General features: G+C 38.4%; 1 protein-coding gene across 3 annotated transcripts; it reads right to left on the bottom strand.

The window, feature by feature from the left end:
• Positions 1-3610: 3610 nt before the first annotated feature.
• On the bottom strand, positions 3611-18557 carry DRAM1 (DNA damage regulated autophagy modulator 1). Of its 3 annotated transcripts, XM_055711771.1 has the most exons (8): positions 18055-18190; positions 15328-15456; positions 12741-12808; positions 11299-11441; positions 9708-9885; positions 8586-8644; positions 7126-7218; positions 3611-4931 (listed from the first exon to the last, which is right to left on the bottom strand). In XM_055711771.1, exons 2-8 carry the CDS (start codon positions 15399-15401, stop codon positions 4887-4889), a joined length of 660 nt encoding a protein of 219 aa, XP_055567746.1. In that variant the 5' UTR covers positions 15402-15456; positions 18055-18190; the 3' UTR covers positions 3611-4886. The 3 variants fall into 3 exon arrangements, with proteins under 3 accessions (XP_055567746.1, XP_055567745.1, XP_005435124.4); XM_055711770.1 differs by lacking the exon at positions 15328-15456 and having other exon boundaries at positions 18055-18557; XM_005435067.4 differs by lacking the exon at positions 18055-18190 and having other exon boundaries at positions 15328-18007.
• Between the last annotated feature and the right edge of the window lie 1049 nt (positions 18558-19606).

Genomic DNA, 19606 nt, shown 5'->3' with positions numbered 1-19606 from the left:
ATTTCCCTAGTCTTCCACAACCATCTAATGTGTTTCAGCTCTTTGATGCAATGTAAGAGGAAGGAAAGACACCTCTTTGCAGGGAGATCCACCAGCTGCTAATACCTCTAATAAAAGTGGGGCTGCAGAGAGACTGTTCCTGCAGATCTCATGGTGAAAATCCAGGTGTTCATCAGACAAACCTTCTTTGAAATATACCTTCCACTTACAATGAATTCTGAGTGTGTTTTGGGAGAGGAATCATGTTGTGGCGTAAGAAGGTTCTACCATGTTAAAGATGTCTCAATAATTACAAAGCATTCATCCTTTGTTAAAGCATTTTCTGTATTTATTTTTAAAAAATCCATTCAACATTTGATGAGAATTTTTAGAGGACTATCTATGCTCAGTGGCTTACATAAGACTGAGAATGCTGAACATGTATGATTCCAGGTCTGGATTATTGCTACACTTCACAGAAGACATGCAAAAATGCCATCCAAGTGTTTAGTTAGGCAAGGAAATAACTGAAAACAGACTTCTTATATGTAAACAAAAGTGGATTTTAAGTAGACAGAGTAGCTGCCTGTGAATTTTTTTTGCAACCTGACATGTCACTGTTTCTGGGTGAAGAACGGCTACAATCTTGGAATGTTAAAATCTTGTTCTTTTTGTACTGTTGTCTTGTGAAACAAGGTCTATGTTGTCTTCCAATGCTCCATTGCAAACATACAGAAGTCTATTGAAGCTCCTGAGTAAAATGTCAGGGTAGGAATAACTTCCCAAGGGAAATGGCTTAGTAATGACAGCTGAACTGCAGCTTGTGCCAGTGCTAACTACAGCAAGTGGCTCCTTTGATTTAGACAAATTAATTTGAATATTGAAGTTTCTATGACACTACACGTTGCAGTAGCAAAACGTATTTACTTAGATTAAGGCAGGAAGGGATGGCAAGAAAACTTAGATCTGACTTGTTTTCCACAAAGGCATAACTAGGTCTCCAGATGACTACTAAAAACAGTTAAAGCTACCTACAAAACTATTGTACTTGCTAGCCTGAACGTGGAAAATAAACCCTGATCCTGTGGTCTGCTGGTGCCATCTATTGTGTGTAGGGGAAAATACAGATACCAAATGTAGAAGTTGCCTATTTTCAAAATGTGAGAAATACACTTTTGGCATTACAGTACCAATTAGAAAGCATAGCAAAAGCTCATAAAATCACTTTCGTTTTTTGTAAAATACAGCAATTTATTTTCAGTTATGTGTATTACAGCAACATGCAGGACTCTAATGACTGTCAGGCTTCATCATGCCAGTACTGATAGTGTACGCATGTATGGACCTCATGGCACACACGGAGAAATGTAGTGAGACAGACCCAGCTGTCACAGTTCTAGTCAAAGCTACAGACATCTTACAAATTAAAACCTACTGCAGCTTCCTTACATTATGTCAAAGTTCTCCAAAATAAGGGACAGCTCCTCTTCCAAGAAAACGGACACTACCCCTCCTTAAAATCCAAGCACCATGCTGCCTTTCACCATTTCTTGGAGGAGAACAGCTCTTCCAGCAAGAATATTTGTAGTGGATATTGTAACCACTAGGATCACTTCAACAACCCCAAACACTCTGAAGTCTTTAAGCAGACCCTCCAAAACCTGAAGGCTTATGAAAATGCAGCGTCAATACTAAGACTAAGACTGTATTTACGGAGAAGTTTAAAATACCAAGCTCTTGAAGTTCTTTACAAACTTTGTACTGAAATGTTCAAAACTTACTGACATATGTTACCACAATCCCTCTAGTCTGCTTGAAACTTTTGCAACGAACATCCCTGGCTGCCAAATAATAAACCCCTTGCCATCAAGATCATTTTACTACTGTCAAACATACACTGCTGTCACACCTAAGGCAGTATGCAGACAGAGCAGATCAGAAAGAAAAAACTAGAATACCTTATGAGATAAAACAAAGGTGCAATGTATGGGGATCACTGGCTGAGCACACATGAGAAAGAGACCAGTGCGAGGAACAGTGTCCTAAGAAAAAGCGGAGTTTAGGAATTTTGAGTTGATTGAGTTTCACTCTTACATGATTTGAAACTGTGATGGAGACCACAATGGTAGTAATTCATCAGTAGATCAAGCTGCACAACCTAGAATAATGGGGGTTTTCACTTTTGGAAGGGGTAGAGAAATGATTTAGCATAATCACCAAAAATAACTGTCATGTGATTTACTGTAGTTTATGCAAAAGAAGTTTCTCAATCACGCACGATGAGCTGACAAACGGAAAACATCACCCAGAGTAGATGGTGAAAATATTTCTATCATAGCTCCCAAGAAAAAATAGCTATTTCTTGTGCCTAAGAAATTGAAAATATAGAAAAATGGCCTGTAGCAAAGCAACAAAGTGTAATGTGACATTATCTGTACTAACCTGTAGAGATTACTTGTTTGTAAAAAATTAAATAGCATTATTTAACAAGAGTTATCCACAGCTAAAATGGTACACCTTGCTAGAATAAATTTTTACAATTGCTTGCAGCTTGTCAACTCATATTTCAACTGAAAAAATAATAAGGATTATGACCAAAAAGCTGCCTGGAGCCAGAGAATAACCGAAGTGTTTTCGGTAGTTGTTCACTGCACAAATTGAAAGCTAGGAATCTATTGCATCTGTCTGCATGTCGATGCATATTGACATTTTTGGCCTAGCAAATTAAATAAAAGGCAAACTTGGTGACATATTCTTTTGGTCATGAATGTAACTCATATAAAAATGTATTACGATAAAGCTCAGAAAAATGGGGTTTCATTCAGTACTTCTTCAGTACCTGAGTTAACACATTGATTTCAGCAAAGATTACCTTGATTCAGCCACTTTCTCTGAAAAAAATGGTGGTTTTTTTTCTCTTTAGGATACTGTAAGCACTGTAAAGTTTGGCAGGCTGGATATGATTCTTTTGAGGAGGAGAGTGCTAAGAGATTAAATAAGCGTGAAGGAGCTTTGTATTGGGATGATGATTTAATGTTTTCTTAGTGTTCTCTCACCTTGAAACTTGTGAAATTTATTGTGGTGATTTCCTGCCTAAATCAGAACAATACAAATAATTCTTTTTAAGTGTAGTTGGATTCACTGTGAAAACACACTAATATTAGTTAAGGCTGAACTTCAAGTTAATGTAATTTCTTTTATCCATGTAAAGGTTTTAGTAAATTGATGAGCTGAAATCTGGTATCATTTGAAATAACACCTTCCAACTCCTTATACTTTAGTTTAAGAAAGTTAGGAAAAGCAATAAAAGAACAATAGACAATGCTCCAAGAAATACAGTCTTTTCTTAACACGGCCTTCAAAGTAACAGGATCTCACATTTTGTGGTTGGTATACATTTTCTTGTGAGCATTTCTGGTCTTCACTTGAAGGAACGTGTGTCCTGGCAGGACAGCTAATCAGCAAGACCTAAGTCTTGCATTTAGTCAGTACTGGAGTTGATTTTTAACAGAATTGTAATTATAAACATCTGCAAGATAACTTGAATATTGTGGAAAGTAAATCTGCCAGTGAAAAACATTTTTACTATTTTTATTTTGAAGTACTTATAAAGAAAACATGGACTCTTAAGTTGTGAAACAGCTGAATTTAATACAGTTTAAAATACATATTAAAGGAAATATCAACAGATGACTAGTGTTAAGGCATCACTATCCAAAACGCACATTTGTTTTATCTCATGAAAAATTAGAAATCATCAATATTTCTGCATAAACTGTGATAGACCATGGTAAATGTAATTTTCAGAGAGCTTGATTGATAGCTAAGTGGTTAATGCACTAAATGGAGGTAGTGAATCAATCCACAAAAGACCCTTTTGCCTCCAGATAATTGCAACGTGCCTTTCCAAGTCTTTCATTACAGAAGTAAGTTTATAGCAGCAAATATGCCGTATCTTCACTACAGAAGCTCTCCAGGGTTTTTTTTCATGTTTTATAGATGTACAATACTCATACACATACAACTGAACACCTGAGAAGAACTGGTGCCTCTTCCTCTTTGCCATTCAATCCCAATGACTTTTTGGAAGCCCTCTTCATTCCATCACTGTAGGTTAAAACACAGGCTGGAGAGCTTCTGCTTTGTATTAACCAAATTGCAGTAAGATTTCTCTTTAGCAGATCATGCATAACTGTAAATTTACTTTCTATTCCCACCAGTTTTAAGCTTCCTACAGCCAGCAGTGCATAAAGGGGAAAAAGGAGTAGACTTTTACAACATACATTAGAGTGATGATTAGAAAACCTCTTTCAAGCAGTAGTTTAAACTTCTCCTAGGATTTGCATTTGTGTACAGTGTCCACTATCAGAACTGTGTAGCATAGTGTTGCCATGTACTAACTGCAAATTTCTAGTCCTGAAACAAAGATGCCCACTTCTGCTTACACCTTCCTCCACAGTCCTTGCAACTCAATAGAGCGGGAATTCAGCTTTAGTGTTTTCATTGTCTTTAAACTTTCCTAACTATTTGCAAAATGTACTTTCTGAAGGTTAAAACTAATGTGACTAATCAGACTATAACAAATGAAAAAGTACGGATACGTCCAAAAAGGGAACAGCTGAGGAGATCAAAGTCTTTGAATGACTTTCAGGTGCTTCTACAGATTGCTTCTATTACAGTATTTTTAATATATCAAACATTATAAAAATACAAAATATTGCAAAAAGGTAGCAGGAACATTACTGTGAATTTTTAAAATGTTTAGTGGATGTTGTTATAGATGTTGCGGAGATAATGGCATGGGTTCTTTATAGAACTTTATAAATCCCTATCCCTGTGCAACATTTTTCTGTAAGTAAAAAGAAACCTAGAATATTCATATATAAAAAATATAAATTTTTCCACTATCAGGAGTCTTCACATATTTCTGTTGATATCCTTAAAGAAACTTTCTAAAAGAAAAATAAAACAAGATCAGCTTAAGATAAATTAATTTTACAGTTCTGTGATATAAAGTACATGAAGATAAAACAAAAAATGTATTTAAGTGAAATGCATACAGTAAGAAATTAAGAAAAAAGAAGGCTTATTTTTCTTAGAGTCTGGTGTTTGTTTTTTCTGAATTAATAGTCTGGCTTTCTGTGAGTACTGGTTAGGACAAAAAGAGCATAGAGATAAGTACCTTTCTGTCATTGTCAAACACTAACATTGGGTTTCATGCTATTATATAGCCTGTAATTTAAAATGTCTGCATTTCTGTTTAGTTTAATTCCATCACTTCCTCTTATTTATTATGTTCACAATATTGATATAAACTTTCAGTGTTGAACACTTCTATGGTCTGAAGCAGACTTACCAACTAATTTAGCTAGTCTGCGGACTACAGCATTCTTTGCAAATATGTATCTCCAAGGGAAAAGCTTGGCTTTTGAGAAAAGAGATGCCATCATATATCTAGACATCAGAGAGTGATGGACTGGCAATAAACACCTCCCCCCTAAAATGGTAAATTTAATGATGCATGCATTTCTGAATGGTACTTTAATATTTTTGTCAGCTTTAGCAGGCAATTATATGCCTTTAAGATTGCATACTTTTGAACAATTATTGTTTCTTAAAAAAGCATTTTGTTCTGTAGAACTTAGCTTTTTTATTATTATTATTATGGGAAGGCCCTACAGCCATAGTCTATGCAGTACTCTCAGTCAAAAGTAAACAGATGTAGAAATGTTTGCTATCAGTTAGCAAAATGTATGTTAACTCTGAATTCTTAGTTGAAAATTGATTTCTGTATATGCTTATGAATGTTATGTAGAGATTATATGTAAGTATTAACCACTTCCATGCTGAGCAAGCACATAAGTGAAGAAGCAATTAAATTATAAATTAACTACAAATTTTTACACGATCTGATGTCAAACTTTGATGCCAGAGGACTTAGAGGGTTCTCACTATTTTTCCTCCCTTCCCACTTCCAGAAATTCTGGATATGGTTTCCAGGAATTTATCACAGCACCAATTGGCTCACATATGTGATCTGAATTATTACTTCTACAGTTACACAAATGCTTGGATCTAGTTTTCGGCTTTCTGTGAGTCAATGGTATATATGAAAGACCTACATATGTGGTACAATACCTACAGTGATTACAACTGAGTTAGTTCATCTACGCAATTATGGTATAAAGCAGCAGTTCTCAGTCTTTTCTACCTTAAGCTCTCTACTCCAGTCTTGCAAAGATCCAACTACTTTATGGGGAAAAAAATCCAGAAGTCTGAGAAGGGTAAGGCGGTCACTATCCTCCAAACACCTACAGTAATATCCAGGAGGTTTTGTCTGGAGTAATCTCCAGAAAGAACTTGCCATGAGCAATGTTTCTATTTTTTTTTTTTTTTAACAAGTTCTTTTGCCAAAGTTAAGCCTCACACACTGGTATTTCCAGCATTTTGTATCCCTGTACCAAACAAAAACCCCATGAAACACTGCAGCTAGAACATGCTGTGTAAACAACAAGAGCTGGGCAAGACAAAACTTGTGAAAGTAAGTTCAAGGCACAGCTTTCACAATCATATAAATTTGTTTTCTTTTTAACTGATCTAATATTTTCTCTTCCTTAAAGTCAGTCTTGATGCATCACCAGATCCAGCTACACAAACCAGGTTTTCACGTCAATACTTTTTAAAAAGTATTTTCTATTCTTTGAATTGTGAGGGAACATATATCAAAATGTGTAATTTTTAAAAAGAAAGTAAACATCTATGTTTGAAGTGCATTGTATTATTATATAAAATCCGTCAGGTAGAAAGAAATGTAGTTTTAGTTGCATCATTTATTTTGGTATTGTTTCACCTTTAGAGGGCTTCTTTCTACAAAAAGATTGGTAAATAAGTAGAAGATACTAATTTACTGAATAATTTTCAAGACCAGACACCTACTAAACTGATAAATAAAACAGATTTGTATGTTTTAAAACCCAGGGGAAAATATTCATTAGGTGGACAGAAATCAGTTCTGTGACTGATAAAATTTGTTTCTGTATGGCTTTGGTAATCTAGCTGAGATGAAGAATGGTAATTTTCTATTGCATTTGCTGTTATACAATTCATAGCACTTCTTAGTCACTACTAAAATATGTAGATACTCACCTGAAAATCTCTAATGAATGTTAAAAAGAAGAAGATAAACCCAAAGGCCACCATCCATTCACAGATCGCACTCACAAAATGGTAAGTATAATCCTGACAGAATAAGACATTAAAAAAAAAATTGAAGAAAAATTAAACAAAATAACTGCAGAATGCTATAAAAATAGACTTTTCCCTCTGTAAATTCAACAAATATTCTAAGACTTACGACTTATCATCCCAGTACCCTGATGTATAAAAGTCAATTCAGATTTAGTTTTTACAGATGGTAAGTATATTTATCAAGGTTGCACATGTTCCATTAAGCAACATATCTTGTGCCCTAACATAAAAATGTGCACTAACAAGAGAACTACAATTAGCACAAATTCAAGACATAGCTTGAATATAATTTGCACCTGATAAAAAATTAGTTCTTATGCAAAGATACCAAAATGCCCGTATTCAAAACTTTTACTTAGAGCCATTGCGTTCAGTAGTACTGTCCCTTACAGTAAATTCTCACATTTTAAAATGGACAGCTACCCTTATATGAGTTCCTGACAAGACCTTTGTTTTTAAGTAGATCATCATAGAAAATCTATGGAATATGACACAAACAGAATGTAAAGTGTTTCTTAATATGCCATCAAGAAATAGGTCACCTGTTTCAGTACAAACATTTTCTCATCCTTGCCATCTTCAGTGAAAGAAACCTCAAGAGGCAGATATTACTAAGATTACCGGCTTGTGAAGATTTATCCCACGGCTGCTTTGCCACTGTTTGGTTGAGGTGCATTTGTCAAATCTGCTTTTATTAAGCACTTCAAGCAGGATACACTCCTTGCATAATTCAACCCGCTTTTTGAATACCTCCATGTGGCAAAGTTTGTCCAAAAAGGAAACTTACCTTTCATAGATACCATTCTGAGAACACTGAAATCAATCCACATACCTAATATTAACTTTAGTATGCTCCATATCAGACCCCACAGCGTTTATCACAATAGTAAGGCCTATTTAATAAAGAATGGTGAAAAAGCTGAGAAAACAAATGTTGTAAAAAACCCCAAAAATTTCAAAATCAAAATTGGTTCACTTCTGTTCCATGTGTGAAGTTCATTTTCAAGAAATGTGACTATAAAAGGAAGTAGAACAACACACTTCTTCCAGAATTTTCTTCTTTTTTTTTTAAACAATTTATTCTGTGGGTAAGTTTCAAATGCTTCGTTAAAATGAAAGTCTAACTCTCAAGACTGACCCATCCATGACAAGTTTTCTTACCCCAGCTGCAGACAGTTTTCTAATGAATAAATAACTGAAAACCAACATTGCACAGATCAGTGAGATTTCACAAATCTGTTTATGATAATGTACTATTTAAAGTCACTGAAGTTTTTGCTATACACTTTCAGATAAACATAACAGCATACCCCAAATAATATGACACAGGGTAAGTTGGCTATCTAATGATATTTTACCTTTTCACCTGGAATCCAATCAATTTTTGTCATGGAGATTTCTGAAGCAAACACAATCACTGGGAAAAAACAGCGTAAAGGAAGATATAAAAGTTTACAGTGAGTAATAGAGAAAATGTCTCCTTACAAAAAAAGGCCCTCTTTCCCCGTTCTGTAACACAGGAGATCCTGAACAGCCAAAATATCAGATCAAAGTATTAAGAAGGCAAGTAAATTAAACACATTATTTGAAAGGTAACTGATAGCAGCAATCAAAACAAATTTCTGCAATAATAAAGGTTTCTGTGACTTCTTCCAAAGTACAGAGGGTAAGGAGAGACATTCCAAAACTTAGATCGCATTCGTGATTGAGAACTGTGGGAATAGAGTCCTGCATAGTTGGAAGGTTTTGTTGGAAGGAATGTTGGTTTCCATTGGTCCACAATAGGTGCCTTGATATATTTGTACAACCTTCTCTCAGGATTGCAGTCCTCTTTAAAAGCGCCTTCACAGCTGCTAAAACCAAAAGCAGGCTGTAGCTGCCTGGCTGATGTGATGATCTGCTGTGACCACTTTTCAACACTGGGAGATCACCTAAAGACCAATAAAATCAATGGGATGACTAATTTTAGCAGGCTGTGGGAAAAGGCAACAAGTGTATTGAGCGCGTCTCTATGGGAGGCATCTAGTGAAACCAAGCACCGACCAGCACGATCAAAAGCATCCGCTTAGGCTTGAAGGAAATCTTGTGTATGCCAACTGTTTTTTATATGTTCATATGTTAGGTTCATTTTAGAAGTGGTGTTGCCCTTTTCCAGGCCCTTCTCCATACCCTTCTTCAAATGAAGGAAGTTGGAAGGTTGGTCTAGCTTAATTATTGTATGATCCTATGAAGAACACTGGGGCATTAGATTTAAATATACCGCTGACAGAAGAGATACAGCTTTTTAGAAGACCCTGAAACCCATCTTTATGCTATTAATGGTGTCTCGACATGCTATATGCATTATTATAGCAGAAATATTAGATAGCCCTAAGCCAAGATTGTAACCTCATTTTCATCCTTAATCAGCAATGGTTTAACTTAAAAGGAAAATCATGAACGCATAAAGGGAAAATCATGGGATACACCATAAAGGATACTGGGAATGAAAGCAATGCATGATATTACAGATATGGCCATCCTTATGTGACACACAAAGTAAGTGTTCCATTGTGGACAGGACTTGTAAGAGATTATAGACTGAAGTGTAATGTATACAACACCGGAGCCAAACGCCACCAAAGCTCCTATGTCATGGACACTGGGAACAGACAGCTCCTGGAAAGAGAATCAGCACAATGGTTAGCTGCTACTATTTGTACAGGGGTAGGAATCAATGAGCCCTGAGAAGACAGTAGATACATTATGCTGGGCATGTACAAACAATGGGAAGTAGTCCCTTCTCCCAACAGTCTACATAGGGAAGATGAAAGGAAATGGAAAAAGAGTAGCTCAAAGAGGTTAACTAACCATGTCCAAAGCCCAGGTCAAAGTCCTTTCCCGTGTTCACATAAAAGCATAGATCAATTTTAGTACTGTTCAACAGCTGGTCTATTACCAATTACAGTTTCCACAAACAGGAAATGGCTTGTGCTTTTCTTAAGATGTTCCTATACCTCCTTCATCCCTTTAAGTTGTCAAAGATTTTCATCATTTTGCATTGGAAGTCTAATCTGCATTTGTGTGGCCATACTCTAACTGGCATGATAAAGTTTCATGGGATCTGTTCTAACTAGTGACTGACTGCTGTAGCTCCACCCCACACCCTCAGTGGCGAGCCACAAGGCTCCAGGAAATAAGTCAGCAGAAAATCAGTTATATATTTAAAAAACCCCAAACTGTTACCTAAAATAAGCTCTTGATATGAAGGTCTTAACACTGTCAGACTCTTGAATTATTCAACCCCCTTACTCTTCTGCACATCATCAGCCGCTTCTATTCAAGTTCCACAACAAGTGAAAATGTGTATAAAATTCCAGTATCACTATATGTGGCCTATATTTTTACAATACCCTACCTATGGAAGATTCTGTCCTTTAAAACACAAACAAGCAGAGTGGATATCCCGTAACAAAACAGATTAAGATTCAAGAGAAATTATTGTATTCTAAATATTTCAAAAATTACAGATACAGAGTTATGCCACCTTGGAATCCAGTCTCAGACAGGTAAATTAGCTTTAAAGCTCCTTTCTGTCACCAGAGCATAGCAAAACTTATGCTATGATCTCACCTACTACAGTGCTATTTTACTGATTCGTGAAAACACATCTATATCCTTTCATTACATATTTTAATGTCTTTCCTGTCTGGAGACCATTGTTTTGTCTGTCTGGTAATGCTGATTACATTCACATGCTTTTTTAAATTTGGAATTCTTTTAAATTTTAAATTCATAGTAAAAATTTTACAGCAAAAGCTTCCATATTAAGTATTCTAGTGCAGACATGTTACAAGACAAGCACACATAAAACCCGTTACTGACATAACTGCATAAGCAAAAGATCTAGTATATAGGGAGAAAGCAGATCTGTCTTTTTAAAGCTACTGGAAAAGGCAGGAACAAGAAAGACATTCTTACTCCATTTGCCAAGTGTCCACACTGGGATAAAGTTAACACTTTTATCTATTTGATTTTTTAACTGAGAAAACAACTTCAGTTTCATTTATGATATTAAATTTATGGTCATACCTGAAAAGTTGCAACTATGCCCATTCCAATACAGCCCATCAATCCAATACACAATGAAAACACGTTGCACGAAGACCTAACAAAGTGCGATGACTCATTTTGCTTCTCTATTAATAAATACCTGATGTACATTGTAATTACACCTGAAAACCAAAAAATACATATTTTGTTCAATGATTATGCATTGCTTATATTTTAACACCTAGCCCTTTAACACATTAGCATACAGAATAAAATTATAAGCATAACACAACAAATACTACTACCTTTACTGGGGTGAAGAAAGGTAGTGAATTTCAAGTGTATTACTTCCAGATAGAAATGTCTTAACATTGTACATCAAAGCTATCTAGAAATAATTGCACATCACTTCAAGAAAAACACTAATTTAAATCCCATTCTCCTGTGTGTTTTAGGCACAGAGGCACTGGCATTCCACATTAGGAACAGATGTTACAGGGAGATGAACCATAGAAGTGGGAGAATTTATTCTGCTCTGATATGCAGTCTTGTACCAGAACTACATCTCCTTATAATGGATGCCCTGAAGAATTAATACAGTTTGGTGGAGTGTAAACAGAAAAAAAATATAACTAGCTGTGTATCCAGAAAATACTTTCAAAGCTTCGGGGCCAATTCTGGCTGTTCTTTAGTACAACAGCACCCCCAAACCCCTACACACAGATTTTATTCTAGCCTGTGTGACCCCAATATGCAGTCCACTCCTGACAACCACCTCTACTGAATGAGAAGATCGTGGTTCATCAGGATATAATAATCTGTAGACTGTATTTCACGGTTCAGTAACACAGAACACAGTTTCAGTCTATGTACATTTGGAAAAACAAATCAGGTAACTTTCCAGGCACAAGGTTATACGAAACACATCGAGATAGTGTGACTGAATGAGGTTCTTAGAAAAGGTAGAATATGTGATTTTTACTTTACATGAAGGCCATCATAGACTACATGTACACAGAGGTACAGAGCTCTTGATCCTTCATACCTAAATGTGAATAGAAAATGCCAAACCTCACGATTCAAGGCCAGTAGACATTTAGTAGAGGAGTAGGCATCTTGTGGAGGAAACCAGGTGTTGCTTCAACACTGTTCTTCCCTTTGCTGCAGCATCCTAGAACTTAATGTCTCCCTACATCAAAGATACAGTTTTTGCAAAGTAATGATGCCATCTTTCTTCCACTTTCTATTTCCAGCTGCATTGACTACTTTGCACTGATGAGATGATCTTAAAATAGACAGAAGCGCCTCTAAGCCTGCACTTACTGACCCTAAGGGCCTGGCCCTCTAGGTATAACTTCCAACTGTCTGATTCACAGTGGCGTAGTTCTTCTGCAGAATATTGTATAGACTGCAGTGTAAGCAGACAGCTTTTGCTAGTTTTCATTTCTGTGCTGTGTTCAAAATGAGTATCTTATACATACCTAAAAGTGCTGAAATATTAATCATAAAACCAAAGATACCACTCTCTGGAGGTTTAGTCCCAGTGTCACTGAAGCAGGAAGAGAAAGAAATTAGAAGTTAATTTAGATCCGTGAAACATAACTGACATGTACACATGAAAGCCCAGGAGAAATGTAACTTATGTGAACTGCTGCTATGTGCGTAAGACATTTAAATATATAAATTGGAATGTTGTCTGCTGCACACTTTAAGCTCCATTTGTAGTACTGAATCTTTTTTTTTTAGAAAGAAATCAGATTTTTAGCACACTATTTGAACTGTATTTCTTCCTTTTTTGTATGCAATATGCAAGGATGTGACAGAGTGATACTTCGATCATGAATGCCATAAACTATTACATAAATAACATTTTAAAAATTACATTTCTTTTACCTGCTAACATCATGATACTAGAGTAAAACATATCTAATGCATTCAGTATCCTAAGATGTGAGAGAATTGGGCTTTACTACCTGATTTGTTTGAAAGGACTTTACCCCATGAGAGCAATTACATTCCAATGCCCAGGAAGCTTCTTAGGCACAGTTTAATTTACTAATATAGATAGAGCTTAAGAGTACTCTATGAGCAAGGTAATGTAAGTCTCTTCTGCTGAAGCAATTCATCCTTATAGGGGATAATTAGAAATTCACTGGGACAGATGGAGCATGAGTGTGAGAATATCTACAGAACTGATACACATACATAAATGTATACATATATATGAAAAATGTATACATATATACAAAATATGTTACGTAGAAAACAGAATACCTTCATCATAGAATCCTCTTCCCTCTTTTCCCTTCATATGTGCAAACACCCAACCCAGAGAATGCCCTTTCCTTGCTGGAAGGACATACTCTTGGGAGTACATGGGTTCAAGTTCCCTCAAACAGAACTTTTTTATACAAGGTGAGTGCTCTGTTGAAAGAAGAATACTGTGATGCCATCACCTCTTTACGCTATTTTTTCTTGTCTAACGTACAATCAGTTGATACCTATTTGATCAGGGTCTGTTGGGCAAGCCAATGGCAAACATGTAGCCCATAAATCTTTACATAATTTGGGTGTGAGCTGAGTTTTCAGTTACTCAGCAGTACCAGGAGGCACAACTGTGTGTGTAAACACAGGCACCCAAGGAACTCTACTGTCAGAAACATAAAACACGTAAGCTAATTCAAAGCTCAGTGGAAACTGAGCAAAGATTCTGAGAACAAAACTTTTTCTTAGGTGTATGATGGGACAAGTAGGTACTAGCTAGAGGGGGTTTTACGTGATTCAAGAAGAGGAATACTCTTCATTCCAGCAGTGAGGCTGGATTAGTTTTCAGTGTTAAACTTCTAAACCTACCACTGCATACAGCCAAAATGACAGCTGCTCAGCATGAATGCCTGCGCTTTTAACACCCAGAAGAGAAAGCACTCCCTACATAAGTAATCATTCTTACAGATTTTGACAATTTTGTTAAGTTCAAGCCAGGAAAGTATGACCATATTAAAACAGTTATTTTTTTAGAAGTTAATTATTTGCTCTCAACCCCTTTCTAAGTTACAGAAGCATTTCTGTAATCAGTTGCTAAGATGATTTGTCAAGAACGGGAGGAAGCTTAGGGTAAAGGGAGAACCCATTTCTATGAAAAACTGGTGCAAAAAATAGAGAAAAATCTTGTATTTTGTTTGACCAGATTGGTTCCGAAGTCTCAGATAACAAAAGCTTGGACCAGGCTTTTAGACAAGTTTTTACAACTTCTCAAGCATTCTGAATCCCTATTCATCTGAATTTTCTTGTTGTAATGCTTTCTGAAGACTTGCTCCAGCTTGTACTCTGTTTCTCTTTGATAGTGGAATTTATGAAAACAGTACAGTAACACTAATTTTTTTTTTTTGTCTGACACTTTTGAAAATCTATGCTTCATTTAGCCCATTTTTAACATTCAACTTCACATCTTTTCCTCATGTTTCTGGAGTGTTTTCATTAATATCACAAAGGACTCCATTTAAAAAGTAGGCCACTTGTGACAATCGTGAAGGACTTTTGCAAACCAGAAAATGCTCTGTGCTAAGTACAGGACTGTGATCACTTCAAAGCTTTTGAAGGATCTTAGGTGAAAAAAGAATGGAATTGGCACATGCAAAGAAAGTCACTTGAAGTTCTTGGAACACTTCACATCATAAGAGCAATCCAAATAACCTGAAATTGCACTGAACTCCATTCATTTTTTAATTAAAGCTTTTCTCAACCTAAATCTTCATAGATGAACTTTGCTGTTGTTGATTTTGAAACTCAATAATCTTAGATGTATGCTGTCAAGAAACTTCATACCAAGAATACTGTATCATATCTGCAATGTATTTACAAACTACTGCACTGGACTTTTAGGGACACAGTCTTTTTAATCCCATATTTTGCACTAAAAAACCTCTGAAGCTAAATGAAGACTTAGTTACATTCTTGTTTCACTTCTGGTCTGCTGCTTTGAAAAAAAATATTATTTTTAACTGTTACTTTGTTTTCATGAAAAAGAAAAAAGCAAATGGCACAAATGAAACAAAACCGTGTGCTCACTTATTTGCAATGGTGCACAGGTAAGAACAACCACCATGCAAAAGACAAGGAACCCTGTATGAAAATGACAGCATTTTTGTGTCACCATCTCATATAGTAGAACTCTACAGTCAAACAGTCTTCTCAAGACTGGAAAGACAAGAAGGTAGAGGAGACAGGGAAAAAATATTTTAGGACCAAAAGACTCATGATCATCTAATTTTCTTCACAGTTATCATAAACTATTTCTCTCCAAACTGAAGTCCCAAATTTTTAAAGTAGGAAGATTATATTCTGCCTGCAGGGATTTTCTGATTGATCCAGAGGTACTAACTGGCAGCAAATACCTTAAGGAAAATTCCCTTTATTCTTTCACTGAGAATTCAAACCACCAAACAGCCCCCCCAGCACATCCAAATTAGTTTGGATTTTGAGTAGCATGAGGAAAAGAGCTAATTTGGGCACAATCTAATCATCTTTTAGGCCTCAGCTGCTAGAAAATTAAAAAATCATATTCATTTTTATTTAGCCAGAAATGTATTTATATGGTTTGCTTGATGAGACATTAGGACAGTTTCAATGACAAATTTAGATGTGGTCTTTCTCTCATTGTGATAGCTGTTACATGGTACACAAATAAAATAAACAAGTTACTTCAAAGCATATACCGGGTATTTGAGGAATCTAAATAAGAGGTACAGAAATTTTGAACTAAAATTTGTCAGTATTTTTCTCCTTCATGTAAACAGAATTTCCCCATACAAGCTCTATTTAATTTTTATAGTTCATTTTAGGATATTGCACAACTGAAATGTTGCAACATTCTTCCTCTTTCTTTTTTATCACTCTAAGTTTCACTAAATCACGTTCTTAATCCCATGATTCAGCTTCTTAGGCTAAAGCAATAACCTGCAAAATAACACTATGAACTATGGTGTGACTGTTGGCCTGAGTACTTAGAAGGAATCATCATATTACTTCCAAATGCACCTTCTACGAAGATCATATGCTTAGACCATGCACCTTCAGAATTACTACAGATTGTTCACCAACAGTTAATGCATATCCTTAGTCCAACTGTTGTGCTAAAATGTTGTAAAGTAAACTGTCTTTCAAAAAACTTCACGAGCAAATGCAGAGGGCCTGAAATGTGAGTGGGTTTAATGTTTTTTTTAATCACTCGCACAGCCTTATACATCTGGGGTTTTTTTAGGGTATGCAGACATTTACTGTGATTCCTTAGTTGAAGGATAAAAATTATCTTTTCAGTGAGATGTTCAGTTATATTAATATAACTATGGCAGCTGTGATACATTCATCAGAGTTATACAGCTGTGACTTGTAGGTTTGATCTACCTCTTTAAAAAGAATAACACAACTGAGATATCTTGGTTGTCAAAAACTTGACTGCAAACACAATTACACAGAAAAAAAACCCTACTATTCTCTCATATGTTTTATTCAAAGACATGGCTTCAACATAAGAAATATCATTTGTCAAATTTCTTAATACAGGACCTCAAAATCCTTCTGAGCACAAACCATGAACTCAGTGTGGACACAGTTATATCAAATAGTTTATTTTTCTTGGTTAAAAATGTATAAATTGCACTGATTACAAGCACTCTTACGTCAGTAAAACTGTGTATGTAATCAAGGAAGAGCATGAATATAACCACAGTTGTTAAGGCAGTAGTGTATTTGTGCATGTGCAAGAACAAGGCTTTCCAAAAACTGAGTCCAGATTTGGGTAGATAATCTTAAAAAAATTTGCTGACATAAGCATGAAGCCAAACTTTCTTTGGCTCAGTTTGAATGAAGCTCAACTTTCTTGTGGGCTCCAGTGTCATTTGCACCATCTCACTTGCTTATGGTGACAGACCCTAATTTTCAATCAAATTTATGTGTATGTACAGATCAGATTAGCAGCCTTCTGAAATTGTGCACATCCATAAGGCCCTTCAAGGAATTAGGTCTTGGTGTACCTTGAAAAATATATTTTAAAGTCTTTTTTTATATCTTCTATATATCAGAGACCAGTCTTGACTTTCTGGCTTACCTTTAATCTATTCAGAGCTAAATACTAGTAATTTCAGAGCTGAGATTTAAATGTTAACATAAGCCAATGTATAAACAATGATTTATACAGAACTGCATTTAAATGACTAAAGGTTATAGAAAAGTGATGCCAGTCACCTCTCTGGGAGCCTTTTACACTAATTGTCCCGATGCTGAAATTTTAAAAATGCATGTCTGTGGGTGTGAGTGTCCTACAAAAGCTACTGTAGGGCTTCCAGTCCTGTCACCATCTGATGCACTTGGGCCAGTCCTGGAGTTACACAATCAAAACTACATCTCCACCGCTTACTCCTTAAGTTTAGCTGGGGTCGGGCCCGCACCACACTTTGGCTCCTGTGGAAAACTCACTCAGGTCCTACCGTGTCCGTCAGCGCGGGGGTCCTGTGGCTCTCAGGGGGGCCGGGCAGCTGGAGGGGCGATGGGCCACTGGGGCGCACAGCGGGTCTTGCTCGGCTTCCCCTCACGGGGAGGCGCCGCCACCGCCGCCTCTCCCCCTGCGGGGACCCGCATCCCCACCGGGGGGCCCGGCCCCAGCTCGGGGGGAAGGCGCCGCGGCGCCGGCAGGAAGGCCCCTCTGCACCTCCGGGCGAAGCCGCCCCCTCACAGCCCGGGCGTCACCCCCTGCGCCCCGCCGGCAGCTCGGCCGCTCCCGCCGCCCCCCCGCCTCACCTGATGTAGGGGACGAGGGGCTCGACGTGCCCCGCCAGCACGGCGATCGCATAGGAGATGATGAAGGAGGCCGAGGACCAGCTGACGAGCAAAGCGGGGACGAACGCCACGCCGGGCATACGGCACAGCATCACCGGCGGCCGCTCTGCCCGGGGCATCGGCGGCTGGGGCGGCAGCGCCCGGCCGGCCTCCGCGGCGGCGCCCTCACGTCCCGGACCGGAGGACTTGCGGGACGGACGCACCCACACGCACACACACCCCACAGACACACCGGCCGGTTCCCGGCCGCCCCACACGCCTCTTCCCCCGCCAGGCAGCGGCCGGCGCTGCCACCCCCGAGCGCCCGGCAGCCCCCGCCGCCCGCCGGCTACCCTTCACTTTCGATTCTCCTCAGCGCTCCCCGCGGGGGGCAACGCCCGCGTCCGCCCCGCCCGCCGCGGCCAACGGCCCAGGCGGCCCGCCGAGCTGCCCCGGCCCGGGGGGCGAGGTGGGCCGGCCCAGGTGGTCCCGCTCGCCCTTCACCTGCGCCGGCACTTGGAAGCGCCCGCAGAGTTTCTGGCGGACGGCAGAAAGTCTCCCCGCGGCCGCGGGCCCAGCCCCGGCGCGGCCCATCGCTGCGGGCCGCACAGCCCGGTCGGGGCAGGGAGGCGGGCTGTGCTGCCGGGGAGCCCTCCTCTGCGGCTGGGGGGCTGCCGGCGGCTTGGGCTGGCACGACTATCTTTAAAAGGAAAAGGATTTAAAAAGTGTTCACGTCTATGGCTGCGGGCTTCACGGCTTGTGCTCGCTGCGAGGCTGGCGAGAAGCCCACGGAGATCTTGGGGGGGGGTGGCGGGTTAAGGACGGTTAGCTGGGCTCAGAAACTCTGGGGTTTGAAGGTCTCGTGGAGTTCTACATGGCACAGAATGCATCCACCTGGGACTTTTCGTTCCAAGCACATCATGTAGCCTTGATCCACTGATCTTCTGGGGCATTCACTTTTTCACACGCTTAGAGGCAAACCACAGTTTAATTCAAAATCACGCTGTGTTCCGCATTTTTGCTTTGGTTTAAGCTGAAGCCATGACAATCTGTCAAGGTTGTTTCAGTTTCCTTTGACTGCTCATACTCACCTGCCTTTCAAATGCATGGCCACCGTTCTGAAACAAATACGTGCATACTCCACCTCTCTCCTTTGGCCGCCTTGAAAATGTAGTGTGAGTCTTGTCTTGCTACCTTCAGTACACATTCCATGTGGTGGGAGCGCAGTAAGTTACAAAGCAAGTACTTGGCATGCCTTTGAAGACATTAGGAAGCCAGATAGAAATTTAATAAGCGTTGGGACAATGTTCTTTGGTGCAAGTACAGAAAAGTAATCACACAAATTATTCAACTGTTAAGACTGGAGGTGCTCAACACCCTTTGCTTTTTGGCAGTAGCATGTTGCTCACATTCTTAATGTACAACTGGAGTCTAATAATTCACTGATACTTCATGTTTACAGTCCAACACTTTAAAAAGAAAAAGCTTGTCTGTTTTGATACTGGCTAATACTTCTGTACTACTCTGAAAGAGG

Source organism: Falco cherrug, chromosome 5 (genome assembly GCF_023634085.1).
Source record: "Falco cherrug isolate bFalChe1 chromosome 5, bFalChe1.pri, whole genome shotgun sequence".
NCBI lineage: Eukaryota > Metazoa > Chordata > Aves > Falconiformes > Falconidae > Falco > Falco cherrug.
Note: the sequence above shows the minus strand (reverse complement) of the source record. Positions and strands in the feature narration are given on the sequence as shown.

What these genes read in the sequence shown, in the direction of transcription:
- DRAM1 (XM_055711770.1), bottom strand. Translation starts at nt 18,212, where the DNA reads ATGCCCCGGGCAGAGCGGCCGCCGGTGATGCTGTGCCGTATGCCCGGC. An exon ending in GCATAGTTGCAACTTTTCAG is followed by an intron (nt 9,886 to 11,298) that starts GTATGACCATAA and finishes TTCTCTTTCCAG; the next exon opens with GAGCTGTCTGTTCCCAGTGT. An exon ending in ATTGGATTCCAGGTGAAAAG is followed by an intron (nt 7,219 to 8,585) that starts GTAAAATATCAT and finishes TTATTCTGTCAG; the next exon opens with GATTATACTTACCATTTTGT.